The sequence below is a fragment of the Mesoplodon mirus genome, assembly GCF_964341445.2.
Source record: "Mesoplodon mirus genome assembly, chromosome: 12".
Taxonomy (NCBI): domain Eukaryota; kingdom Metazoa; phylum Chordata; class Mammalia; order Artiodactyla; family Ziphiidae; genus Mesoplodon; species Mesoplodon mirus.
In genome coordinates, this window is record NC_138988.1 from 27,192,693 (window position 1) to 27,218,495 (window position 25,803).

At 44.2% G+C, this 25,803-nt stretch overlaps 1 protein-coding gene across 11 annotated transcripts in view; it reads left to right on the plus strand.

Annotated features, from left to right (window-relative positions):
* Positions 1–25,803, plus strand: part of CADPS (calcium dependent secretion activator) — a 485,320-nt gene that overhangs the window by 277,903 nt on the left and 181,614 nt on the right. For all 11 annotated transcript variants that reach the window (XM_082638330.1, XM_082638328.1, XM_082638325.1 and 8 more), the window contains exons 7-8: positions 11,196–11,307; positions 19,690–19,829. In XM_082638330.1, coding sequence (XP_082494456.1) covers positions 11,196–11,307; positions 19,690–19,829 — 252 coding nt within the window. The remainder of the gene's footprint in view (positions 1–11,195; positions 11,308–19,689; positions 19,830–25,803) is intronic.

Consider the following 25,803-nt stretch of genomic DNA (forward strand, 5'->3'; position numbering starts at 1 on the left):
CTTTGGCTCCGCACTCTGGCTTGGGCTCAGGCCTGCTCCATGTAGACCATTGTGGGATCCAGGCTGAAGGACCCACAGCTACCTGGAGGAAGTTCTGCTTATGGTGATGACAGAGGCTCAGGAGAAGAAGCCCGAGCATTCAAGCACATTTCAAGCCTCTGCTTCCATCACATCTGCTAATACCCCATTGACTGAGGAAAGTCATCTGGGTAATTTCAAAGTCAAATTTGGGGATTATATGTGCTCTGCCCAGAAGGAGACCAAAGCAAGTAGTCACATGGACAAGGCTGATACCAGTGGGGCAGGAAGAAAACTTTTCTCCTGGAGAAGGCAGGAGAAGATGAATCTCTTTGAGTAGTACTCTGATATACCCGCCAGGGTTAAGAAAAGGCCAGTGAAGCATGAGAGGCAGGATGGGGGTGAGAGGAAATGTTTCAGGCACTTTGAGAGAAGGAAGTCTTGAGAAAGTGAGAATGAGTTCTCAGCTCTTACCCCTTTGCCATAGCTGCCCCAAAAAATCAACCCAAATTCAAGTCCCAATTTTATTTTACCCAGACTGAGAAAACACAAAAGCCACTACTCAGATGGTTTTGAAAACACTTACAAGGTCAGCTCACATCTTGATGTTTGATTCTGGCACTTGGACTAAGTTGTTCTGTATCTCTCAGATGTCCTGAATAGTTACGGAGGGCTTTATTGATGACCAGGCTGGGTAGCATTTTCACACCGAATTCTAACTAGAGGTATGCTAAGAGGGAAGCACTATTAACATCTCATTTTACAGGTAAGAAAATAGAGGCCACAAGACATTCAGTCAGCTGCTTAAAATCACTCTGGTAGACAGTGGCACAGCTGGATGTAGAATCCAGGCTGCTAGACTCCCGAGCCTGCTCCCTTAATCCTGAGCCCCCTGGATAATGCAGGCTGCCCTTTGTTAAGAACTTACATTGTACTCAGTGCTTCTGTCATTTAATTGGGGGACAGGCAGATAGAAAGCCCTATAAGGTAGATACTGTTAGTGTGCCCATTTCATAAACATGAAAACTGAGATCTGAGAGGCTAATAAATTTGTCTGAGAAAATAAAGCTGTGAAATGATAAAAATTAAACACCCTGACTCCAAAATTCATCCCCACTGCACCAGCTTCCTCATTTGTAAATGAGGAGCTTGGCCACAGTGATCTTCAGGGCTCCTGTCAACTCTGAGTCTGTTGCTCTGTGTCCCCCAGTTGTTATTCCTCATTTGGTTCATGCTCTTCGTAGAACTGGCTGGAATGCAAAGGGGTTTGCATTGCATTCTGTAATTCCCCTGGCCAGGTTTCCTGACAGCTGTAGCCTCTCTGACTGTATACCATGAGCCTTCTAGAGCCTGTGAGGTGTCCTAAGGCAGATTGAAGTTCTAAAGACACAATCAACTAGAGCACCTCCTAGTTGTTTATGAAAATCACAGGTTGCAACCCTAATAACGAGGCTCAGGTTACAAGGACAATTATAGGAAAAAGCCCAGTGTGGGAAATTAAACAGGCGTTGGCTGGCTGAGTCACAAAGAGAAGAAAGTGAATGAATGTGTCCCCAGCAACCTCCTGCGAGTGCCTTTTTGATGTCCACCATGCAGTGAACAATTCCTTTTCCCTAACGGTCCTTAGGAACTTGGAATAAACAGATGGTTAGAGGAAGGCAGCTAGGTGATGGAGATGCAGGAGGACCTCAGAATGGGGAGACAGCCATCATTTCCAATGACAAAAACTCACCGCCTTTCATAATGACAGAGGATGTCTTTAGGCCAAGCTACAAACTCCATTCCAGCGAAGGCAACCCTGTCGAGCCACGTGAGGTGCTGTCATCTTCATGATGTACCCCACGACGCCCAACCCCAGGCCCACCCCACCCACTGTACCAGCACCACATCCCACCCCATGCACCCTAATCCCACACCATTCTGTTACTTAGCTCCAACCTTGGGTTTCCCATTTAGATTTTCTTTTTGACCATCTATATATTTCCTTATGAGTCAACCTCCAATGAAGAATAGAGTCTAAGCCCTCACAGCTGGATAGGATTTTGACAAGTCCAGGCTCCAGTGGATTTCTGGTTTCTGGTCTGGCATGTAAAGAGCTTGGAAGGCGTGGTTTTTGTCCTCACAACAAGAAAAAGGCTGAACAAATGGAAAATCAACAACTCTTCTTAGATCCATCAGAGAATTTTAGGTCACAGGGCAAACCACTGCCCGCAGATTTAGAGAAATAGACAAACAGATACAGAGAATCATAGCCTCCTGGAATAGACGACTGAGAGAAGAAATTGCTCCTGGAACCATAAGGGGTTCCATTTGCCCCGTATGTCACTTCCAACAAAAGTGATGAAAAGACAAAAAACACAGTTTGAAGAGACAGGCATGGTAGAGTTGTTGGAATTATCAGACTGGGAATTTAAATCAACTATGATTAATATGTTAAGGTATCTAATGGCAAAAAAAAAAAAGTAGACAACATATAAGAACAGAAGAGTAATATAAGCTGAGTGATGAAAACTCTTAAGAAGGAATCAAAAGGAAATGCTAGAAATCAAATACCCAGGCTTTTGTCTTTAGGACAGAAAATATCAATATATTTGCCTCCCTACCCCTATTATAGAATAAGTAAATTGAGACCCTACCAGTGGTTTGTCCAAGGTCACATAGCTAATGAGAAAATTAGGATTGATGCACAGATCTCCTATATTTGATCTCCTCTGGCCTTCATTCAACAGGCATTTATTGAGGGCTTCTTCTGCACTAGGCAGAGCTAAACGTTGGACTACAACAGTGATGGGCTTGGTCCCTGCCCTTATAAAGTATATAGTATAGAATTTTCCTGTACTTCCTCTTTAACCATGCCAAAGAATGTAAGTCCAGGAGAAGCCACCATGGTTCAATTTCGCTTTCAACTTGAATCTCATCTCCAGATGTGCATACGTGTGTGGAGAAAATCACAATTCATTGAATTCATTTCTTCAGTAAATGCTTGTTGGACATGTGCCATGTGACAGGCACTGCCCTAGGTGCTGGGGATACAGCCATCCTCAGACATAGCAGGGAAACGGACACAGATCCCTGCCCTTGAGGAGTTTACATTCTAGTAGGAGGAGACAAACAAGAAACCAAATAAAGAAGTACCGGTAATAATTGCTTCTTGGTAAAGTTCTAACTGTCCACGCTATGTAAATATTCCACCCACCCTCTTCCTGGCACTTCTAACCTTTCTTTTCTGGGTGGCTGGCAGTTCCTGTGACTAAGCTGGGAAAACCTTAGAGGAACAGATGTGCGGGGAGAACACTAAAGCTGAGGTCTGAACACATTTGATTTCCGATTCCTGGAAATTGAAGAGCTATTCCAGTGGAAATGTCAGATAGGCAAATTGGAGCCTCCATCCCTCCACCTCCCAGACAACCCAATTTTTACAAAGCAAACGCCTCATTTATGTAGATAAGAGGTAGTTTAGCTTTTCTAGTACATTAAAGGGCCTGAATCACATCCTATCCATGAGTTTGCATGAAACACACTGCGATGGTACAGTTGATTCGCTTGATGTAGAATATCATGCTGTCTGCCTGAAAGGCAGGCCAAAAGATTTTAATGCAGTTGTCTCCAGGCAATTATTAACTTTCCCTCTTAGCAACGGGACCAAGGGACTTTCATTCCCCGAAATGACACTTCTCCCTTGTTAAAGCTGGCGGTTAGTTTTATGAACCACACCAATCTAACACCCAGCTCGCATGAGCCATATACCTTGAATAAATGCAAATCCAGTCTCCGTGGCCTGAATGATGACCTTATGCTGAGCATCGCCATGGTAACTAATGACATCATCCCCCAACACCAAACTGCACAAAATCCAGTTCTTCAAGGGTCCTTATTTGCCTAAAGTGGATGCGTTCTTGGCTTAGTCACATATGCATTCGTAAATATCACTCTGTTGTCAGAGGTTTGCAGTGGCTGTTTACTGTCATTTTGGGAGGTATATTCCCTTTGTGGCAAATGTTTGTTTTTTGTTCATGGTGGGGGTGGGGGAAATTCTGATGAAAATTACTGTGTGTATTTGATTAGCAACATTTGTTGATAACATATGGTCTGAGGAGGCTTCCGCAAATAAGAGGCTTTAAATAGTAAACAGAGATGTGACTGAGATGGAGCAGATGCTCGCCAAACACACAGTAGAAGGTTGCTTTGCCCGTAGATTTCTCCCTGCCTCCACCCAAGCACATCCCTCTCCCTTATTTTCTCCCCCAGATCACAGTATTCACTTTCAAAGCAGTGGCCCTATGGAACAGGTTCGGAGAAATAATGTGCTGTGACTCTAAAAATCATCTACAGCCTCCCCCAAATATGAATTGTCTGTTACTCTTGTTTATTATTTGATATTAATAATGATGTAGTGTGACTGAACGAGTCAGCCAGCTCAAGTGGATCTGGAAGCAGCATTTGGGCACCACGTGTCTGAAATGCTGTGATCCACAATCCCCAGTTTTCCAGTACACCGAGTGCTAGCAAGAGCTCCAGGAAGAATTTGGAGCAGCACATTGAATCGCCATGGAGTGAGCTCTCCTTGTAAGTGCATGTTTACAGTTTATCTTTGTGGCTGCGCTCTGGTGAGCATACGTACTTCTCATCTGCTAATGAAAATAAAAGTACTCCCATGAGCCGGCGATTTAACTGTGTATATAGCAGGGATCAGCAGACATTTTCAGTAAAGGACCACAAAGTAAATAATGGAGGCTTGTTGGCCATAAGGTCTCTGTCGTAACTACTCACCTCTGCTTTTGAAGTGCAAAAGGCGATTTGTATCAATAAATAGATGGGCGTAGCTGTGTCCTAATAAAACTTTATTGATGGGCATTAAAATTTGAATTTAATGTCATTTTCATGTGTCCCAAAATATTACTCTTCTTTTAATTATTTTCAGCCACTTAAAAATGTAAAAACCGCTCTTAGTTCATCAGCCATGCATAAGCAAGTAGTCAGCCACCCTTGACTCATAGACCTCTGTTTACCAACCCCTGGTTTGTAATCCTAAAATGAAAGACTTTTTCTTTGGTGCTTTCCACGTGCTGGGTATTGTGTTGAACACTGTATATGCAATAGTTTATCTCCTACTTATCCTTCCATCGACTCTCTGGGGTCAGTACTATTCTTATCCCCAGTTACAGATGTGAAAGCCAAGGCTTCAGCTCACACCTAACAACTGTTATCATTTCTGGACGTGACATCAACCTAAGTAGAATATCACATCCATAAGGGCAGCGCTGATATCTCATGCATCTTTGGGTCCACAGCAGCACCTAACACAGTGATTTGCACATCGTAGACATTCAGGAAGTGTTGTCTAAATGCAGGGCATAGTACAGGTCTGAGCCCTCAGCAGTGGAAGTCAGAGCTTCATCCAACACCATGTGCACATGTAGGTTCGTCAGCTGGACTGTTCTTCTCTTTGTTCTCCAGCCTCTTGCAAAAGGTATTTGATTTGGAATGAGCACACATATGTCAATACATGTTCCTTCATTTTTGGAGGTGCCACTGTGGGTGACTGCATTTCCATAGTCTGTGCTTGTGTTGCTTCTGGTTGAAAAGACCAAAAATAATAACAGTAGTTCATTTTGTAACTTAGTGGAGCTTTCCTACATTACACTGTTGGCATCCACGTTTCTTCCAGCTCTTGGCCTCATGAGCTATCCACTCCTTGACCTTCAGAGACCTACGCCCTGCTCCTCAGAATGCTGTCCTTGCTGCTATGTCGTCTGGGTCCCCTCTTCATGCTGCCAGCCACTCTGTACACTTCAGAGAGTTGGTGTGCTCTGACAAAACATCTGATCCTCAAGGAGATAAACCCTCACTTTGGCTTAAAGGGGGCAGTCACACTCTTGGATATTTCCTGTGTGGCATCTCTCCACAATCCCCTGAATCTGGCGACATGAGTATTTTGAATTTGTCACATCTTCCTAGTCATTAAACAAGTATTTATTGTGTGCTGCCCTGTGCTTGGTACAGTAGATTTCTCACACACACACACACACACACACACACACACACACACACACACACACACACACACACACACACACACACACACACACACACACACACACACACACACACACACACACACACACACCAACCACGCTATGCTCCTTGCCCCAAGGTATTAACCATCTAGAGAGAGAGCCAGATACACACACAGATAATTGTCACACTACACTCTAATACTGTGTTATGCATTATGGAGAAGCAGTAAAGCTCTATGGTTTAATGCATGGGCTTTCAGGTCAGAAACTCTGAGTTTGAAGCCCAGCTCTGTGATAGTTTGAAACCCTGGCCCAGTTACTTAACCTCTCCAAGTCCTAGTTTCTCCACTGATAAAGTGGGGATAATCAGGATATATCTTGCAGAACTGTCAGAAGGATTAAATGAGATAACCCATGAAAAGCCCTCAGCCCAGGGCCTGGCAAACTATAAGCACTCGATAATTGGTGACTATTTTTAGTGCTTTTGTGAGCTAGCTGTACAGTGTGAGAGTAGTAGCAGATACGATAAGATCAGGGAAGTGAGACACCTCACCCACTTGACTTCATATACTTTATGTTCAGAGAGAAGTTAGTTAACCTTCCCAACTGCTCCTTGCCATAAATACTATCAGCCTCTGGTCTTTTCCAATCAAAGCAGAATTTTATTTCCGTCCTGGGAAACTTTTAAAAGAGATACTCATTTAAATAGCCACAGTCAGTGTCCAGCAAAGGAAAAGAAATGAGCAGAGAAGAAGGCAACAATGAGAAATAGATTCATTTATCATTACGTGGCTCCACCAAAAGGCCAAGGTTCCACCACAGACTGATTTGTCTGCAGGTTACGTAGCACTCTGTGAAGTATATTGAGTGTGTGAAATAAATCTAGAGCAGCCCAGAGTCCCATCCGTTTTGAAACAGAACTTTCCAGTTGAGTTACAGAGGTAATTGATTTTAACTGGATCCAGACACAGAAGAGCAAGTTGGGGCATTTGGGAGCGAGGCAACATGGCGGCATGGCTAAGAGTTTGGGTTGTGGAGTCAGATTGCCCTTTGCTCCCTGTGACCTTGGACACATGACTAACCTGCTCTCCGAGCCTCAGTTTCCTCATCTGTAACTCTGAGGGTGATAGTTATAAGCATTTCACAGGATGGCCAAGAAGGCTTAAAAAGACAAAATACATGTATGACCATCTAACATTCTGGAGATAGGAATGTGTGACTAGCACATAGGAAGCTCTGAAGAAATATTAGCTGTTTTTTTTGTTATAGTCAGGTCTTTCCATGGCTGGAAAAAGACAAAAAGTGGACATTTTCATGTTTTTTTTCCCAAAGGGGACAGGGGCAGAGAAAGTGCTGATAACTAAATCTCCTTGGGGCCCCTATGAATAGGAAGCATTGACCAAAAGAAAGCAGGAGTGGTTTTCACAGAGTCCTGTGACTGTAGTGACCTCCCCTGCATGGCCCATCCTCTGGCCATGCTAAACAGACTGGGTGGCCTTGGGCTCAGAGCCCAATTCACGAGCTTGTGACCGCTGGGGCTGCACAGGTCCCACACTCAGACCATTTGGTTTCATGCTCCGCATTGCCGTCTTGACATTCTTAATTATTTGATCTTTGAGCTCGAGTCAGTTAAGTGGGGTCTGATGGAATAATGAGCATGTGTTTGAGCAGAGGAAATCCTCAGAGAAAGGAAAACACTGTATTTTAGTATCTTTAATGGCACTTTTTCCTGCTTTTTGAACAAGGAGCCCACATTTTCATTTTGCACTGGGCCCTGAGAATGACATAGCTGGTCCTGATTAGACTTTCTTTTTTTGTCTGCTCCACTGGGCCAGGTAGCCATTTTGAAATCTGGTGGATAAATTGGGATTCAGTAGCGACCTAGCAACTTGAGGTGAGCCAAGGGTCATGGTAGGAAGCCAAGAGCACAGCTGCAGGCCTGGTGGAAAGGAAAAGCAAATCACTGTCCAAATGCACAGGGGTTGTCAGGGCAGCCTCCAGTGGCTTCAACTCCATCCAGCTGATGGGGTCTCAGAGACCTCGCCCTGCCCCACGGTCTGAGTCATGCTGAACGCATTATGAGCTGAGCATCCTTGGGTAGCAGCAGGGGTTCAAGCAGACTGGGTTCGTGCCCATTGAACAGGCCAGAAAATCCCTATAAACCCGTTTCAAGGACAGTGTCACAGGGATCCAGTGTGGGGAATTCCCAGGGACCTGCGATTAAGGCCTCTTTATGGCTTAGTGTTAGAGCATCTCATTCCAGAACTCTCTTTGTTTCCAGCAGGAATCTTCCTTATCTCCATGAGCAAGCATGATAAATGCCCAAAGAGATTCATAGCACAATTAACCATAAACAGTACAGTAATTATCATGCTTTTTGCCAAAATTGTTAATCATTGGTCACGCGTGTTATTGATAATCATGACAGTAATAGCAGCAAGAGCTATAAACTGGGAATTAAGAGATTTGTGTTCCAGCCCAGCTTGATCACAGTTTACTGGAATAAAATGGACAAGGTCTTGAGGTTCTTTTCTCAGTTTTCTCATCTGTGAAATGGGTACAATATGAACTGTTTTACCTCTTACCCTGTGTAATAGGAAGGGTAATGTCCATCTTGCTTGCCCAGTGAAGGGTCAGGTACTTAGTAGGTGCTTAATAAATATGTGTTGAATGGATAACACAAAATATAAGTGATTCTCACTGTTACTAGAATACATCTTGTGTATCCTTATTTGGGGAAGGGAAGGTAGCCAAAATCTGGGGGACTCTTATGCTGTTCCAAGCCTGCTGCTATTTACTCTTTATAACTATTCTGTGAAATGATATTATTTTATAGCTCAGGAAACTGAGGTTCAGGGCTGTTAATTAACTTGCCCCAAGTCCTGCAGTTTGTAAGTGACTCATCAGGATTTGAACTAAGAATGCTGGGTTCAAAACCTTATGCCTTGTCACGTTGCCTTTGCTAGGACAAAGGTTCCCCTGTCTTAGGAGCTTGCTGCTGTGGCTGCTGTCCAAAATTAGGAGCTTCCATCTGTACATCTCACCTTTTGCTGTTGTGTTTGAAACCTGTTGCTTCTCGCCCCATCTCCTGTCCTCTTCGTGTCCTCTCCCTTTCTCTCTTGCGACTGTTGTGCTTTCTCAATGGTTCTTGCACACTTGGATCCCCATGGAGCTGGACACCCCCTTATCTCCTTCTGGTGCTCTCTTACCAACAGTCTAGAGTCCTCAGGTCTCTGAGTTTAGTTAATGGGATTTATTCGATTGAGTGCAACCTTGACACTAGAAGTCACGGTTCCATCACTCACAAGAGAGGAAATACAAACAGCCAGTGAACACAGAGTAAAATAGTCAAGCCTGCTATTAATCAAGGAAAGGCCCATGAGAACGGCAGTGATTAAATTGGCCAGAAAAAAAAGTGAATAGGGACACCCAGAGTGGGCAAGAAGCCATGTGATTTGCCCTCTTTTTCCCAGATGGTAGGAGGATAGTCACCAACTGTGTGGAAAGCATTTTGGGAATAGGTGTCCCAAGCCTTGAAAGTTTTCACTGATGAGCACAGTTCCTGCAGCACTGTAGGAGCGCCATCATGTTTGTTGATAAATGAACGAAGAAACGATCTCCCATCTAACTCTCCACGTCCCAGGGAAATAAACAGAGATGAAAGTTAAAAGTAATGTCCAGCCCAATCTCAATAATAGAACAATGGTTAAATAAATTATGATGCATCCATCAGGTGTAACATTATAGTCATTAAAAATAATATCAAATGAGTAACTTAAAATACGGAAATTGGCCATTACGTAGGCAAGATGAAAAAAACATTTCTATACAAAATTGTATCTATTCCTGTTTCCTACTTCTGTAAAAGAATATATGTTTGCACACTTTATTTATTCAACAAATATTTATTAAGGGTCTTCTGTGTGCTAAGTACTGTGGTAATGCAATATAAACAAAACACACACTCCATGCCCTTATGGAGCTTACAGAATATTAGAGAATTTAGCTGTTAAACAATCACGTAAGTAAATCAATCATTACAAATCCAGTGATTGCTAGGACAGAAAATTAAACAGTATGTTCAAGAGAGTTTAACACTGGAACAAAATTGAGACTGGGAGATCAAGGGACATGTTCTCAGCTCTGGCTGAGCCCCAGAGAGGTAGCAGGTGAAGAGAAGGGTGGGGAGAAGCATTGCCAACAGAAGGAACTGTGCATGCAACAGCCCTGAGGTAGCACAGTCAGGAGGCCCATGACACTCGAGTGGATGGGTGGGAGACCATAGCGAGGGGTCTGGATTGTGCCCAGTGCAATGGAGCAGGTGCCGTGGAAGGGTTTAGGACAGGGGCTCAATGCAATCCAGTTGATACTTCCTGAAGATCATGCTGATTTCAGGTACAGAGTGGATAGAGATGGCTCTGTAAGAATCATGATGAAAAGATCACATCTGAGGGGCCCATCAGGGGCTCATGTCAGCTCAGACTGGCACTCTACCCAGATGCTAGGTAAGCCAGGCTCTCCTCTTGGGAGATCTACTGTGATTCCCGGAGACCAGTGAGTGGGGAAGGGCGTTTCCCACATCACGTCCTTCGACCTTCGTTCCTCTTTAGCGGGGCTAAACTAAGCTTCATCCATTGCTCTATTCAACAGAACTTTGAATGCCAGTGGAGATGGGGCTCCCTCCCTTCCCCCTACCATTGAGGTCTCATTGTAAAGTCAGTTGTTAGCTCCTGCTGAATGAAGCTCCCTCTCAAAATCTAGAACAGCGGTTTCCAAGCACTAGGGATTCTTGGAAAGGCTACAAGGAAATATTAGTGGTTACCCCGGAATAGTTTGTAGGGATAGCAAATGCATGGGGCAAATTCCTCCCCAACTCGATTTCATGCTAATTCCAAGTGATTCCTTCTAGTGCTCTGTGAAGACCCCTGGCAACTTTCTGAGCATCTGTCTTGCATTTGCCTAACAAGATAATTAACACTTTTTGTCATTCTGGTAGCTTGGGAGGGGAGGGGGATGTGACAGCCAGCGATGCCTTGATGCCTCAATGCCTCGACGCCTCGGGTTAACAGTGCGTTCACCGGACCGAGGAAGAAGGCGGGGCTAAGTTTAGCGTTGTCAAGGCGGAGGTCTCGGCACTGACCTCTCTGATTCTGTCTGCAGCTGGGGCACCCAGGGTGACTTCTCGACGACCCACGCACTGCCCGCTGTGAAGGTGAAGCTGTTCACAGAAAGCACAGGAGTCCTGGCCTTGGAGGACAAGGAACTGGGACGGGTAAGTGCTCCCCATCACAAGGATTCTCCATCCCAAGAAGCTGTGGAGGGCCGGAGTCCCTGCGTCCCGAGAGGCAGTATTGCCAGTTTCTGGTAAGCCCAGCTTCGAGGTTTGACTCCCTGGCTCTACTCTTCATTGACTGTGTGACCTTGGGCAAGACCCCCAACCTCGCCAAGCCTCCGTTTCCCCTATTGAAAACTGTGTGCATTGCAGAAGATAGGTCAGGAGTTCTCAACACCGTGAGCCCCAGACACCCTTGAGAGCAAGGATGTGCAATACCCCTTCTGTCGTGAAGCAGAAGTATTAGATAATTTAACAAACCGACACCCTAACAGTTTTAAAATCAGCACAGTGACATAATATAAAAGAGACATAAAAGGGAAATTATAATAATTTCAAAATGTAAAGATTCAACCACAACTGTACTGAAGACCCAAGGAAGGAGTCTTTACTTTTCCCGTATGGAGAATCACTGTGCAGGTGACAAAGTCCCCTGCAGAGGACGGGGGCTCAAAAACCCAAGTATCAGTAATTTACTGAATCAGTAAACCAATCTTGGTAACAAAGTTTCCTTGATTTCCCTGGGAAAGTGCCAAACATGCTTATAATGTATACGTAAAAAAGATTTAGGAGCTAGACTCAGTTAATCACCAGCAGTTTTTTCTACCTCCGTTCATATCTTGTGGGAATATTCAAAAATCAGGTGGGTTGTATGATTCCTCATCGTTGAGGAGTAGCTCGCTCACTGCAGGATGATTAGTATCCCTGGGCCCCGCCCATTCAATACAAGCAGAGCCCAGCACCAATTATTTTGTCAACCAAAAATGTTCCACAAATTTCTGAAACATCTCAAGGGGTGGTACCAATCCCTTTGAATACCACTGACATAATAATTCTTTTTTTTTTTTTTTTTTTCTTTTTGCGGTACGCGGGCCTCTCACTGTTGTGGCCTCTCCCGTTGCGGAGCACAGGCTCCGGATGCGCAGGCCCAGCGGCCATGGCTCACGGGCCCAGCCGCTCCGCAGCATATGGGATCCTCCCAGACCGGGGCACGAACCCGTATCCCCTGCATCGGCAGGCGGACTCTCAACCACTGCGCCACCAGGGAGGCCCAATAATTCTTTTTTTAAAAAAATATTTATTTATTTATTTGGCTGTGCCGGGTCTTAGTTGCGGCACACGGGCTCTTTTAGTTGCAGCATTCAGACTCTTAGTCATGGCATGCATGCAGGATCTAGTTCCCCGACCAGGGATTGAACCCAGGCCCCCTGCGTTGGGAGGGCAGAGTCTTAACCACTGGATCACGAGGGAAGTCCCCAAATTTTCTAGTAGTCTGTTTTTTGGGGGGGCCACACTGTGCGGCCTATGGGATCTTAGATCTTAGTTCCCCGACCGGGGTTTGAACCCGCGCCCCCTGCATTGAAAGCACGGAGTCTTAACCACTGGACCGCCAGGGAAGTCCCCAATAATTCTTATCTGAATAATTTCCTTTATAATATCTTCTTACATCTCAGCTCTTGACTCTGTACCAAACAGATTTTCAGAACACAAGTTGGATTTGTTCCTTGCTAGCTTAAAATGCTTCTGTGACTCCATACCGCTTATAGTAAAACCTGAACTCTGTAGCACAGCCCACAGACTCTCGGGTGATCTGGCTCCTGCCCACCTCGCCAGCCTCATTTGCTGTCGCCTTTCCCCTCATCCAGTATGCACCAGCATCGCTGGCCAAATTTTAGTCCCTCAAATAAACCGAATTCTTTCTCATCTCAGTAGTTGTGGCTTCGTCTCTGCCTGGAGCACTCTCCCCACTGCCCAGCCCTTCCAAAGGCTACTTGCTTCTCTCTATAAATGCCACCTCCTCCTCAGAGAGCCCTTTGCTGACTGCCCATCCGCCTTCATTTACTACTTCAACCCCTCCCCATATTCACATCCTCCACCAAACCTATCACCAATGAGACAGAGAGAATTTACAGAAATTGTGGCTTCTGTCTCCCCCACTGGACTGGAAAACTCCATGGGGAGAGAAACCTATTTTTTTCCTTTTTTAAAATTAAAGTGTAGTCAATTTACAATATGTTATTGGTTTCAGGTATGCAATGTCGTGATTCAATATTTTTATAGGTTATACTCTATTTACAGTTACTATAAAATATTGGCTGTATTCCTTGTGTTACACAATATATCCTTATATCTTATTTTATACATAGTGGTTTGTACCTCTTAATGCCCTACCCACTTTTTGCCCCTGCCACCATCCCTCTTCCCATTGCAAGGGAGATACCATGACCGTGAAACTTAAAATTATTTTGTTCACCACCCTATTCCTATACCCAGAGCCCAGCACATAGACTTAATAGATTTCATTTCTACTGGTTGAATGCATAATCCCTTCTGAAAGCTGAGTGACATTAGCCAATACATTTAACCTCTCTGAGCCTCTGATACAGCATCTGTAGAAAAACGACAGAATATCCCGAAGCAAGCACACAGGTACACACACCTAAGAACACCAGCAAGAACACATTAACCATGCTTTCTTTTGTTTTTAATTAATTTATTTATTTTTGGCTGCGTTGGGTCTTCATTGCTGCACACAGGCTTTCTCTACTTGTGGCGAGCGGGGACTACTCTTCGTTGCGGTGTGCGGGCTTCTCATTGCGGTGGCTTCTCTTGTTGCGGAGCACGGGCTCTAGACGCGCAGCCTTCAGTAGTTGTGGCTCGCGGGCTCCAGAGCACAGACTCAGTAGTTGTGTCGCACAGGCTTCGTTGCTCCGCGGCATGTGGAGTCTTCCCGGACCAGGGCTGGAACCCGTGTCCCCTGCGTTGGCAGGCAGATTCTTAACCACTGCACCACCAGGGAAGTCCCCTTCCTTTGTTTTCTCAATTCCTTAACCTGGCTTTCATCTATAAAACTGACCTGGAATCATATTACTAGGACCTAGACTGCAGATGGAAGTAAAACAAAAGGTAAACAAGGCTGATAGCAAAAAGAATGCCCCCCACAAAAAAAGAAAGGGAATGAAAGAAAAGAAGAGGTTTACCCATTTTCTTTGAGAAATGACAAATACTCACTTCTGTCCCTAGGGAAAGAGAGACATACAGAGTGGGGGAAGGACCCTGCCTTTTCTTTTTCTTCAAACCTTTCTTTTTCCATGAAGACATGAATCAGGAATCAGGAGAGTCTCAGAGACCTAGAATATCAGTGTTAGAAGAGGCAAGTCCAGGAACCATCAACCTGAGTCCACTCCATGGGTCTCAGGAGCCCCTTGAAGCCGTTTACACATGTTGGGGGGAGGGGCATATGTGCATTTTTCTGGGCTTGCTAATCCAAAGCATTCACCAGCTTCTCAAAGCTGTTTCCGCTCGAAAAAGTTAAAATACACTGGGCTAGTCAAAGCCTTTTCCTTTATAGAGGAGAAAATTGATTCCCGTGGAAGGCAGGAAACACCCGCCCAGAGCCACCCAGTTAGTTGGGGCCCATGCACAATTGCATGTTTACCACTGGCCAAGCTACTGTCCTGAGGGCTCTGTGTGCAGCCCCTCACTGATTCTTCATCTGAATCCTATGAGGAAGGTCCAGTTATTACTCCTCCTGTACAGACCACTACACTGGGGCCCAGGGGAGGTAAGTGACTTGCCAGGAATGATGCCACGTCATCTCTATTTTTACTACACCGCGTTGTCCCTATGCAAAAATAAAAATCTTGGCTCTGCTGTTGGGGTGAAGGCCACGAGCTTGCCATTAATCTCTTAACAAATCATACTGTCCTCCAGTCTCATGACACATTCCCCCAGATACTAGTTTATACTTCCTTCCTGCCACAGAAACTTTCCACCTTTGCGGTGGAGCCCGCCTGCCTGGCCCTTGTGCTGGTGGGACGGGCGCCCTCTGCTGGCAGCACCTCCACAGACAGCGGCTGGGGGACAAAAGTGCTCTTTTTTAAAGTGATTCCTTGGACCCCTTGGAAAAGTGTTTCTACGTGCTGATTTTTCCCAAGTTTAGCAGGACATAGCCACATTCAAGATTCTGGTGCTGTGTTCATTCACGCAACAGTATTTAGTTTGTTCCATTTTTATTTTTATATTTCCTTTTTGTTAACCTTTGAACTGAGAAATAACTCATGCACATAGTAAAAAATAATCAAAATGGATATATAGTGAAAACTAATGATCCCACCCAACTGACTTGAGTATCTTTTCCCAGAGAAAAACCTTGTTTTTAATTTACTGGGCATTCTTCCCGAAATATTCTATGCATGTACAAGCATAGCATATACAAGCATATTTGTATATATCCCTCTTAAAATAAAAAAGAAAGAGAGCATAGTTGGAAGTTATTGTATGCATACTGCTCTGCACTTTGCTTGAAATATCAGGACATTTGGAGATTAGTCTGTATCAGCCCATACTGACTTCCCTTTTGTTTCCATAGCTACATGCACTGTGTAGACATATCATAATTTATTTAGATTGTTTCCAGTCTGTGGCTGTATAAACAATGCCTCTATGAATAACCTTGAGTTTATTTCTTTGCACATATGTGTGTGTGTGTGTGTGTATAGGATAAATTTCAAAAAAAGTATCTTGCTGAGTGAAATTTGAATTTTGACGGATACTACCAAATTGTCCCCTAAAGAGTATACACCAATTATAATTTCACAAAAGGCATGAGAGAATGACTGTTCCTTCACACTCTTGACAACAGTGCAATACTCTCAACCTTGTACTCATCAAATAGGGTTACAGGGGGCTTCCCTGGTGGTGCAGTGGTTGAGAGTCCGCCTGCCGATGCAGGGGACACGGGTTCATGCCCCGGTCTGGGAATATCCCACATGCCGCGGAGCGGCTGGGCCCGTGAGCCATGCCCGCTGAGCCTGCGCGTCTGGAGCCTGTGCTCCGCAATGGGAGAGGCCACAGCAGTGAGAGGCCCGCGTACCGCAAAAAAAAAAAAAAAAAAAAAAATAGTGTTATGGGCCCACTGTGTCCATTCATTTGCGCTATGCACAGAGCAAACAGGAATAATGACAGTCAAAAATCCTTAACCACACAGAACGTAAGGAATAGAGACATAAAACCAGAAATTACAATGCAGTGTGGTGCCCTGCTAGAGAAAGGACACCTGGGAAGCACAGAGCAAGGGGACATAATCTAGTCTGAAGAGCAGGCATGCCTTCCCGGGGGAATGCAGAGGTAAAGAGAGACATGGAGGCTAAGTGCTTGAGAGGATCATCCAGGTAAAGCCTCAGGGTAAAACTGTCCTCCAGAAGGACCTGCCCAAATGCCCAGGTAACTAAGAGAAGCTGGGGCTGGCTGACATACAGCTTACTGCAGAGGATGGGTTGTGTTCCCATATCAGCATCACCACATCAAAGCACAGCACACATGGCCCTCAGCTGAGATGACGGAGTGCTCAACTAGCAGCCTGGAATGCCCAGATGAGGTGTGTGGACTGCTCGGGACTCATGTGCACCCATAAGGACCCTAATAATTCAGCGGGGCTGACACTTACAAAGGAGTCGCCGGCCCGTCGGGCGCATGGCAGAGTGGGGATGAAGATGGAGGAGGACTGCGGTGACCTCATCTCTCCATCCACCCTAGAGAGGAGGTGTCCCCAGGGAGCGACCACGTCGGGGAAGAAGCCTTTGTGGAGCGGCCAGTAGTGAGCTGCGGCCATTTGTGTCGGCAAATGGACACCATATTGCCGGTGGGAAAGGCGCCCAGGATCCATATGGTGGATGGCCTGTTAACAAGCTCTGGGTGCCCAGAGCGCCCCACCTGCTTTGATTTTGCCAAGCGAGCAGAAGCAGAAGGAGGCCCTGGGCCTTACCTACTGCTGTTCTGGCCCTGGTGGGGTTTCTCTTACCAGTTCCTCCCCTTCCTCGTTTCCCAAGACATCACCCACCGACCCAGCCCCACCTCTCAGGCCAAACTAGCACAGCGGAGAAGGTCAGCTACGCTGAGATCGGCAAGTCCCTTCTCTCCATCTTCCACAGTCTGGGGTCTCAGGATACGGAACATGATACAAGGTGACATACAGGGACAGGTGTTATCTCGAGAGATAACACAAGAGGTCTCCACGACCCGGTGGCACCCTGACTTACTCATTTCCTTCCAGCATCCTAAGGCATATCACAGTTCACTAGTGCCAGTCACGTGAACTGTTACATTTTATGATAGAATTTCAACTAAATTAACCCTTGCAAAATGAGCAACTGGCTGAAAAGACTATTACAGCAGAGCTATGATCTGAAGATAATACTGGTATTGCAAGCCTGGCAAACAACGTGAAAATGGTAGAGGTGACATCCGTCCTGCTAAGAAGTAGTTCTGCCATCCACGTCACGAGATAAAAACAGTGCGGGTGCACTCAGGATGAGAGGTCAATGAAAACGTTTTGAGATTATCTACAAGTCCACTTGAACCACGGATTCGCATCCAGTATCCTCAACAATGAGCCTTGCCTTACATATGTATGGTACGATAACATATGGCAAATAATAGTACAAAGCCACCACAGTTACCAAGGTATTTAAAAATAGAGTTTTTTGGGAGTTCCCTGGCGGTCCAGTGGTTAGGACTCCGCAATTCCACTGCAGGGGGCACGGGTTCAATCCCTGGTCGGGGAACTAAGATCCCGCGAGCAGCGCGGCACAGCCAAAAAAAATAAATAAATGAATTTTTAAAAATAAAAATAGAGTTCTTTATCTTTAGCCCATCTTTTTAAAACTTCTATATTTGTGTATGTTTTATGAGATATGTAATAATGCAGTATATTAATACAAAGTAAACATACATCATGTAAAAGATACATGGATATATATTTGACTGATATTTATACAGTATATTGATATATTTTTATATTACTAGTGATCTATTTAAAGATATTTGGCTCATTGCTCAAAAATATTTTACTGAAGTAGGGCAGGATCAAAAAAAAGTTGGCAGCCTCCGGTTTGAAAAATCAGGCCTTCTTGTATTTTAATCATGTCATTAGACCTTGAGAAGCCTCAAATGTTGGGTTTAGCAAGAATATACACATTTTTTTTCATCGAAGAGAGGGAATGTAGTGGAAAAAAGAGGGTTGGGCCTGGAATCAGAAGGGGTCAAAAATCAGCGCAAGCAAGTCATGTCAAGTGGGCTGATTTCATTTTCCTGCCATGATCTACTCTTCTCAAAGCTCTTGTTCCACAATCACACAGAAAGCCGTGTGTGTCTACTCTCCACGCGCAGGCCAAGCTTGCATGATGGCGGTGAGGCCGACACAGCACCTAGAAGGCTAGAGTGTCCACCCCTGAGACTCTGAGCCCCTCCTGTCCCTCTGCAGTGGTGAAAGAAACCCAGGAAAGGAGCCTGCCTTCCCTGTGCCTGGAAAAAACAGACAGCCTGCACCAAAGCAGGGCACACTGCCACCGCAGAAACAGATCTTAGCAGGCCCAGCTTTGGTTGTGCCTGTATCTCGTCCACATTCCCTTCGTTTAGGGGATTTTCCAAATATTTCGCTCCTCCTTGAATGCACATTTCCTAGACCCCACGTGGCTCCTGAGTGAGAACTCTTTTGTTGCATCCTGAAAAAGTGGATTTACTGGAGAAGTGTGTATCCTTCTGGGTTCACTTACAGCATCTGTGACAGTGAGAACTAGGACAGAAGACGCAAGTCACAGCACCGACTCTGAAGCACCCTGGTGAAAGGCATTTCCTAAGAACAGGTCCTTCTTCAAGCTGCATGCGCTTCCCTCTGGGCCAGGACAGGGTTGGGTGCTGTGTGATAAGATGTCAAGTCCAGGTGAAATCACATTGAAATGTGGGACCCTAAGCACGTTCCTTCTCACCTCTAAGTCTCACATTTCTCATCAGATATGGTCCCTTCCCTCTTCCCCTGCAGCCTCGGAAGGATTTCTCCTCTTGACATAGTGGAAGAAATCCTGATGAATGGAAAAAAGAGTAGACTAGAGGTTCTCTCTGGTATAGAAGGACACTTCTTTCTCTTATACATCCATCTTCTTATTTGAGGAGAGTAATGTGTGTAGTACATTCTCAGTTCAGGGTTGTTTTAGTACTTCTGAACTTTAGAAAAGTACAAAAGCAGGATCACAGAAATCGTGATCCCTACTCTTATAGAATTAGCCAGAGAGAGAGAGAAGAGAGCAAAGAATGCCATTTTTGTCCTCAGGCCGGGCTGCTTGGCACCAGCCAGCCCTGGTAGGTGGAGCCTTGGATCTGAGTCCAATGCCCAGGCCTCCACTTCATTTAACTGCCTTCCCGCTGGCTGTGGGACATGGATGAGACCCTCAATTCTCAGCAGCCAAGTTTCTCGTCTATGAAAACATGCCCATAACAGTGTTCCTATTTTCTGGCTAATATGATTGTCCTTTTTCCCTGCAGGTTATTCTCCATCCCACCCCCAACAGCCCCAAACAGTCAGAGTGGCACAAAATGACAGTCTCCAAAAACTGCCCCGATCAAGACCTCAAAATCAAACTTGCTGTCCGAATGGATAAGCCTCAAAACATGAAGCATTCTGGGTAAGTCTTCCTTCTCCGAGTGGTAATTTTGGACCCACCCCATTCATTTCTTAAAATATTTAAAAATAAAAATAAATAAAAGTTGACCTTCAGAGAACGACATGGAAGAAAAGTCAAAGAAATATGAGAGATTGTTAAAATACCTGACTTTGATATTTACTATATAAGCTTCCTCAATTCTTATGATTACTGTATTTGCATTTGCTAAACCATCAGGATAGGGTCATTGCCTTATCCTTTTCTAACAGAATTTCCAGTATAGTTCAAAACCTTTCTAGACTCATGCTGGGTGATTCTGGTCTAAGAGGCTTTACTGGCCTCACATACCTCCTTAAAGGCATCCATATCTTTCAGATTCTCTGAATCATGCCCTTACACCTTCATTAACAACCATATCCAGGAGGTGTAAGCAGTTGCTGTAGGCGACCTTCAAGCAATCAACTCACGTTGAATCAGTTGTAGTGTTTAGCATAACATTTAAATTAACCAGAGAGTAGAAATTTTATGATTGTCTTCAGTTTCTTAAGGTTTGAGAGGAATGACCAATTAAGTAGTCTCAAGTAGGATAAAAAGAATAGGTAAAATATAGTTTTATTTTGCAGGTCAAACCAGTGGTTTGTATAGGAAATGTTTATTGGCAAGTGGGTAGATGCTGAGCCCCATTGCCTATTAAACTAAATTGTTTGGACACCACTATCTCAGAAAATGTGACCACTTAGAAAGGAGCTGGGCCATTTAACTCTGACTAGGGGAATGTTTAACCAGTGGAAGGGAATGGGATGTTTTCCAGGGATTCTGCAGGTACCATTTGCCCACCAGCTATCATTCTGCTTATGTGTTTGTGAAAGGACTTAAAGTAATAAAACTGACATGAAAACTGAAGCTTGGTTATGTGCTAGAGATGTGGGGAATTCAAAAACCCAATACCAGGGGCTGGTCACTGATGAAGACAGATTTAAACAGAAGCCCGTGAAAGGTTCAGGAGGGCGTGGTTGGGACAAGAGGTATACATCCCAGCAGCTGAGTACACCACAGCAGCAAGCAGTCAGAGTAAAGAGCAGCGCCCTGGCCTTGGTGCCCCAGAGTTCTAGGGAACAAAGAAGCCTCAAGGTTCGAGTGAAAGATAGATACTTACTAAGGAGGGTATTGGAGGGGGTTGGGCATGAGGAACTCCAAAGGAAGCAAAGGTCTCCCACCAACTAGAGACTGGCTGCTGAACCTGAGCTCTGGCTGGGATTTGGAGAATTTCCATGGCATTGTCTTTTTTTTTTTTTTTAACATCTTTATTAGAGGATAATTGCTTTACAATGTTGTGTTAGTTGCTGCTGTCTAACAAAGTGAATCAGCTGTACGTATACCTGTATCCCCATATCTCCTCCCTCTGTGTCTCCCTCCCACCCTCCCTATCCCATCCCTCTAGGTGGTCACAAAGCACCGAGCTGATCTCCCTGTGCTATGTGGCTGCTTCCCACTAGCTATCAGTTTTACATTTGGTAGTGTATATATGTCCATGCCACTCTCTCACTTCGTCCCAGCTTACCCTTCTGCCTCCCCGTGTCCTCAAGTCCATTCTCCACGTCTGCATCTTTATTCCTGTCCTGCCCCTAGGTTCATCAGAACATGGCATTGTCTTGAGGCCAAAGTATTCCTAGAGTTTTAGGTGGGATTTTGGCAAAGCTCTTCTGCCTGTGGCCGTGAGAAGGCTGTAGGGGAATGAGCCAGGCCCCTGCTATACACTCTGTCCTTTTTCAGTTGTCCACGATGAAGGGCTAGCTTTGCCTCATTTCAATTAGCGTCTCATGAAAATGTTTGTGACATGTTTCTTAGGTCAGCTTTTCCTCCTTCTTATCATATTACTGGCATATATTCCCAAAATGTTAAATGGGATTTCTCCCTAATATCCCTTCCTCTGCAATACAAACATCCTAGTTTAAAGACAAAGGATTTGAGAATTCTGTTAGGTTCCTATAGCACCCAGGAACAGGGTTTGTGTCTTGAGCAAAGCATTGGCTCGTAAATACTCGGTAAATATTTGCTAAAGGAATGAGAGCCTGAGTGAGCAGGATGGAGGGAAAGAGGGCGAAGTGAAGAGGGTAGAGCAGACAAAAAAGAGAAACAGAAATATGAATGAATATATCTGTCCTTAAACCTACTTTTTAAAGAAACTTCCTTAAAAAGATCAGTAGCTCAGCCCACTTTCTAGGCCCCTTTGGACCTCTGTGCTAGGAGTTTTACAAACACTCTCTCGTTTAATCCCCACGTCAAGCACTTGACATAGGTATTACTTTCCTTATTGGACAAATTCCCATTTCCCACATTCTCTTCATTTCTCTAACCAATCTGGATTAAGAAATTTTTCTCTTGATTCATTCGTAAAATTACTAACATATTTCAGACCATTTTGACCCTATGGATGATAGAAGAAATCTGTAACTCACTTCTGACAGGCTCCACAGTGATTTCATTTTACTAGGCTGCCATCTAAAAACTACCCCTGCCAGGAAATGTACCAGGAGGGCCTAGGGCCGCTCTGAAAGGTGGACAGTGGGTGCCTTAAAGACGCTGTCAGACCCACTGTGGCCTGAATCAGGGCTGGACAACCTTAGCTACCCAAGGGATGATTCAAGGAAAATAAAAATGTTGTGAACTACATTTTTTTCCCATTTAAACTTAAAATAGCTTTAGGAAGCCCTATTATATGGGGCAGGAGGATGGAAATATCAGAACAGTGTCACAGCTTAGAGAATGAGAGAGAGAAAGGAAGTTTTAAGAATCAACTCTGAGGTTATAAATGGTGTCTACTTCGCTGTTTATTAATACCTAAAGGAAACCTCAGAATTACTGTGAATTACTCCTTGTTGGTGGACTGTGGTTCCTGGAATGAGCCACTGAGCCATTCAGAATAACTTTATTGAATAGAAAAATGTCAGTGAGAAAATCAACACTGGCTTTTGACCTTAAGACATGAGTATTAGGGATATCTGAGAATGAGCAGCTCCTCGGTGGCTTTCTAATTTTTCATCTTTTATATCCATATGGTGTTTTCAAGTTCAGGTAGTGCATTCATGTGCATTATCTCATTTTTATCCCTGAAACAGCCCCCCAAGGATTAGTTATTAGTATCCCTCCATCTTAATAAATGGCCTCTCCCTTCGCCCAGTTGCTCAGACCAGCATCCTCAGCGTCATGTGACACTTTTCTCTCTCTCTCACCCTTCATCTCATCCATCATCAAGTTCTCGTCACTCCATCTTCAAGGTAAATCTAGAGTTCAGCCTCTCATCACCACCTCCACACCATCATTCGAATCCAGGCCTCCCTCATTCTCCCTCTCACCTGTTGCACTTGTCTTGTCAGCAGTCCCCCTGCTGCTGTCCTTGCCCCCTGTAGGCTCTTTCCCACCCTGAAACCAGAGTAATTTTTTTTTTAAACACAAGTCAGATCCTGCCACTTGAATGCTGGAAAATCTCCAATGATTCCCCATCTCATTCAAAATAAAAGTCAGTGTTGCCTCTGTGGCAACAAGGCCCTATCTAATAAAGACACCACTACTCTCTGACCTTGATCAAGGCTCTAGCCTCCCTGGCCTCCTTGCTCTTCCCTGAAGACTTCATGTGTACCCCCACTGCAGGGCCCTTGTCCCCACTGTTTCCTCTGCCTTGGATGTCCCTTCTCCCCCACCCAGATGTCCACATGGCTCACCTTGATTTCTGTGTGTCTCTGTACCTTATCAGAATGCCTTTCCTGGCCCATCTGTGTCCTCTGTCTGTCTCTTACTCTGCTTGTTTTCACCAGAGCACTTACAGTCATCTCACATACCAGCTATTTCTTCATTTATTATTTTGTTGTCTGTCTTCCCCACTGGACTTTGAGTTCCTTGTCAGCAGGGACATCTGCCTTCTTTGTTCGAAGAAGCTAGTACAGGGCCTGACATGTAGTAAAAGTCCAATAAATTAGTTGTTGCATAAATGAATGTGAATGAATGAATCTCTACAAATAAGGAAACTGAGGATTAGAGTGGTGAACACACTTGCCCAGGTCAGAGTAAGCATCAGAGCCAGGTCTAGAATTGTGTTATTTCTTTCATTTGAAATGAAAGAAATCAACTGAGGACCTGAAGCATGAATAAAATACAGAGCGTCCCATGGCTTCACTTGAATTCATTCAGTGAACCACAGCTTATAAGTCTTAGCCATGCTTTTTTGGGGGGCGGGGGGGGGGCTGAATATTTTTAATTTAATAAAAACTATAAAACTTACATCCCAAAAGTTCAAAAAACCCATGTTTAAGAAACATGAAGAAAATTACAGCAAGGTACAGTGTAAGTATAAAGCTAATAACCAGTGATAAAGAGAAAATCATAAAAGCAGCCAGAGAACAAAGAAATGTTACACACAAAAGAATAAAACAGTTCTTGTTAGAAGCATTGCAAGTGAGAAGACAGAGGAGCAACACCTTTAATGTACTCAAGTCTATATACGCAATGAAAACATCTTTCAAAATGAATGACAAAATAGTTACCCATGCTTCTTAAAATCCCCTTTCCTCTTCCACCTTCGTAGCTGTGCCATTGCTCTAGACTTCTTGTTTTCAAAACCATCACACTCCTTTCCCTTCCCCATAAGTCCCCAAGATACCACTCATATTGACACAGACTCTCAAACAGAACTACCTAGACTGACCTAATTCAATATATTTAGGACTCCACTTTATTTCCCGTTGGCTTATTTTCTATAATTAGATCAATTAAATCAAGTTAGTTGATAGTGTTGTTTAAATCTTCTAAATCTTTACTGATTTGCTGCCAATTATTGAGATAGAGGTATTGAAATCTGACTATAATTGTGGATTTGTTTGTTTCTACTTAAGAGTCTGTCCATCTTTGCATCATATATTTTGAAGTTCCGTTATTACATGCATAAACATTTAAGATTACTGTGTCTTCTTGATGAATTAACCCTTTTATCATTATAAAATGATCTTCTTTATCCCTGGTAATATTCTTGGTCCTGAAATTTATTTTGTGTGACAGTAATAAATATAACCACTCCAGATTTTTTAAAAACCAATGTTGGCATCATAATTCCTTTCCCATCCTTTTATTTTTTGCCTCTTTGTGTCTTTAGATTTAAAGTGCATTTCTTGCAGGGAGCATAGAGTTAGGTCTACTGAGCACTTACTAGGGGCCAGTTACTGTGCTAACAACTTGACATGCATCATCTCCATCTGTCCTTACAACAACCAAGTGAAGTAGATCCTATGCTAACCCCATTTTACAGCTGATTAAACTGAGGCATGGGGCAGCTAAGCCTAAGGACCTAAGGACCCAGAATTCCCACCTAGGTATTTCCACCTTGAGTTTGAGATGTAACCCCTCAGCTAAACTTCGGCTCACTGTATTAGAATGTTGATTTAGTCTATTCATAAATCCAGATTTCCAAATATCTGGATAGCCTGAAGAGGTAGTTGAGGGTCACTAATGCCCACACAGGTAGATCTGTCTATGGAATGAAGAGCTGGAGGGGGGAAGCCACCTGTATGTCTACAATGACAGAATTCCATCTGCTCCAGGTACTTTTCATTCTGCTTAATGAGCGTGTTTCAACCTAAGAAAATGTAGAGACAGAGCTGACTAGACAGAAACTGTACATGGTAGCCCTCAATTTTTCTTGTTTTTGACATCTGGTATATGCCAAATTAGCAATAAATTCTGAGGAAGCCTCAGAGGGAAAGCCCTTCTTTCATGCAAACCAAATGATACTTTCTAAAGGAGGATTGTTCATTTTCCTCTGATCCCACTCAGCTTTCCCATTCAGAAGCCTTCAACCACAAGTCCTCTCTGTTTGATTGCAATAGCCATTCATGTTCTTAGTTCAAAAAAGAAACCAAAGTTTGTCATCTATAAGAGGAAGAATAGAATGCTGAAGAGGGCCCTCTGGAACCAGAGTGTTCTGGGTGTAAATTCTGGCTATGTC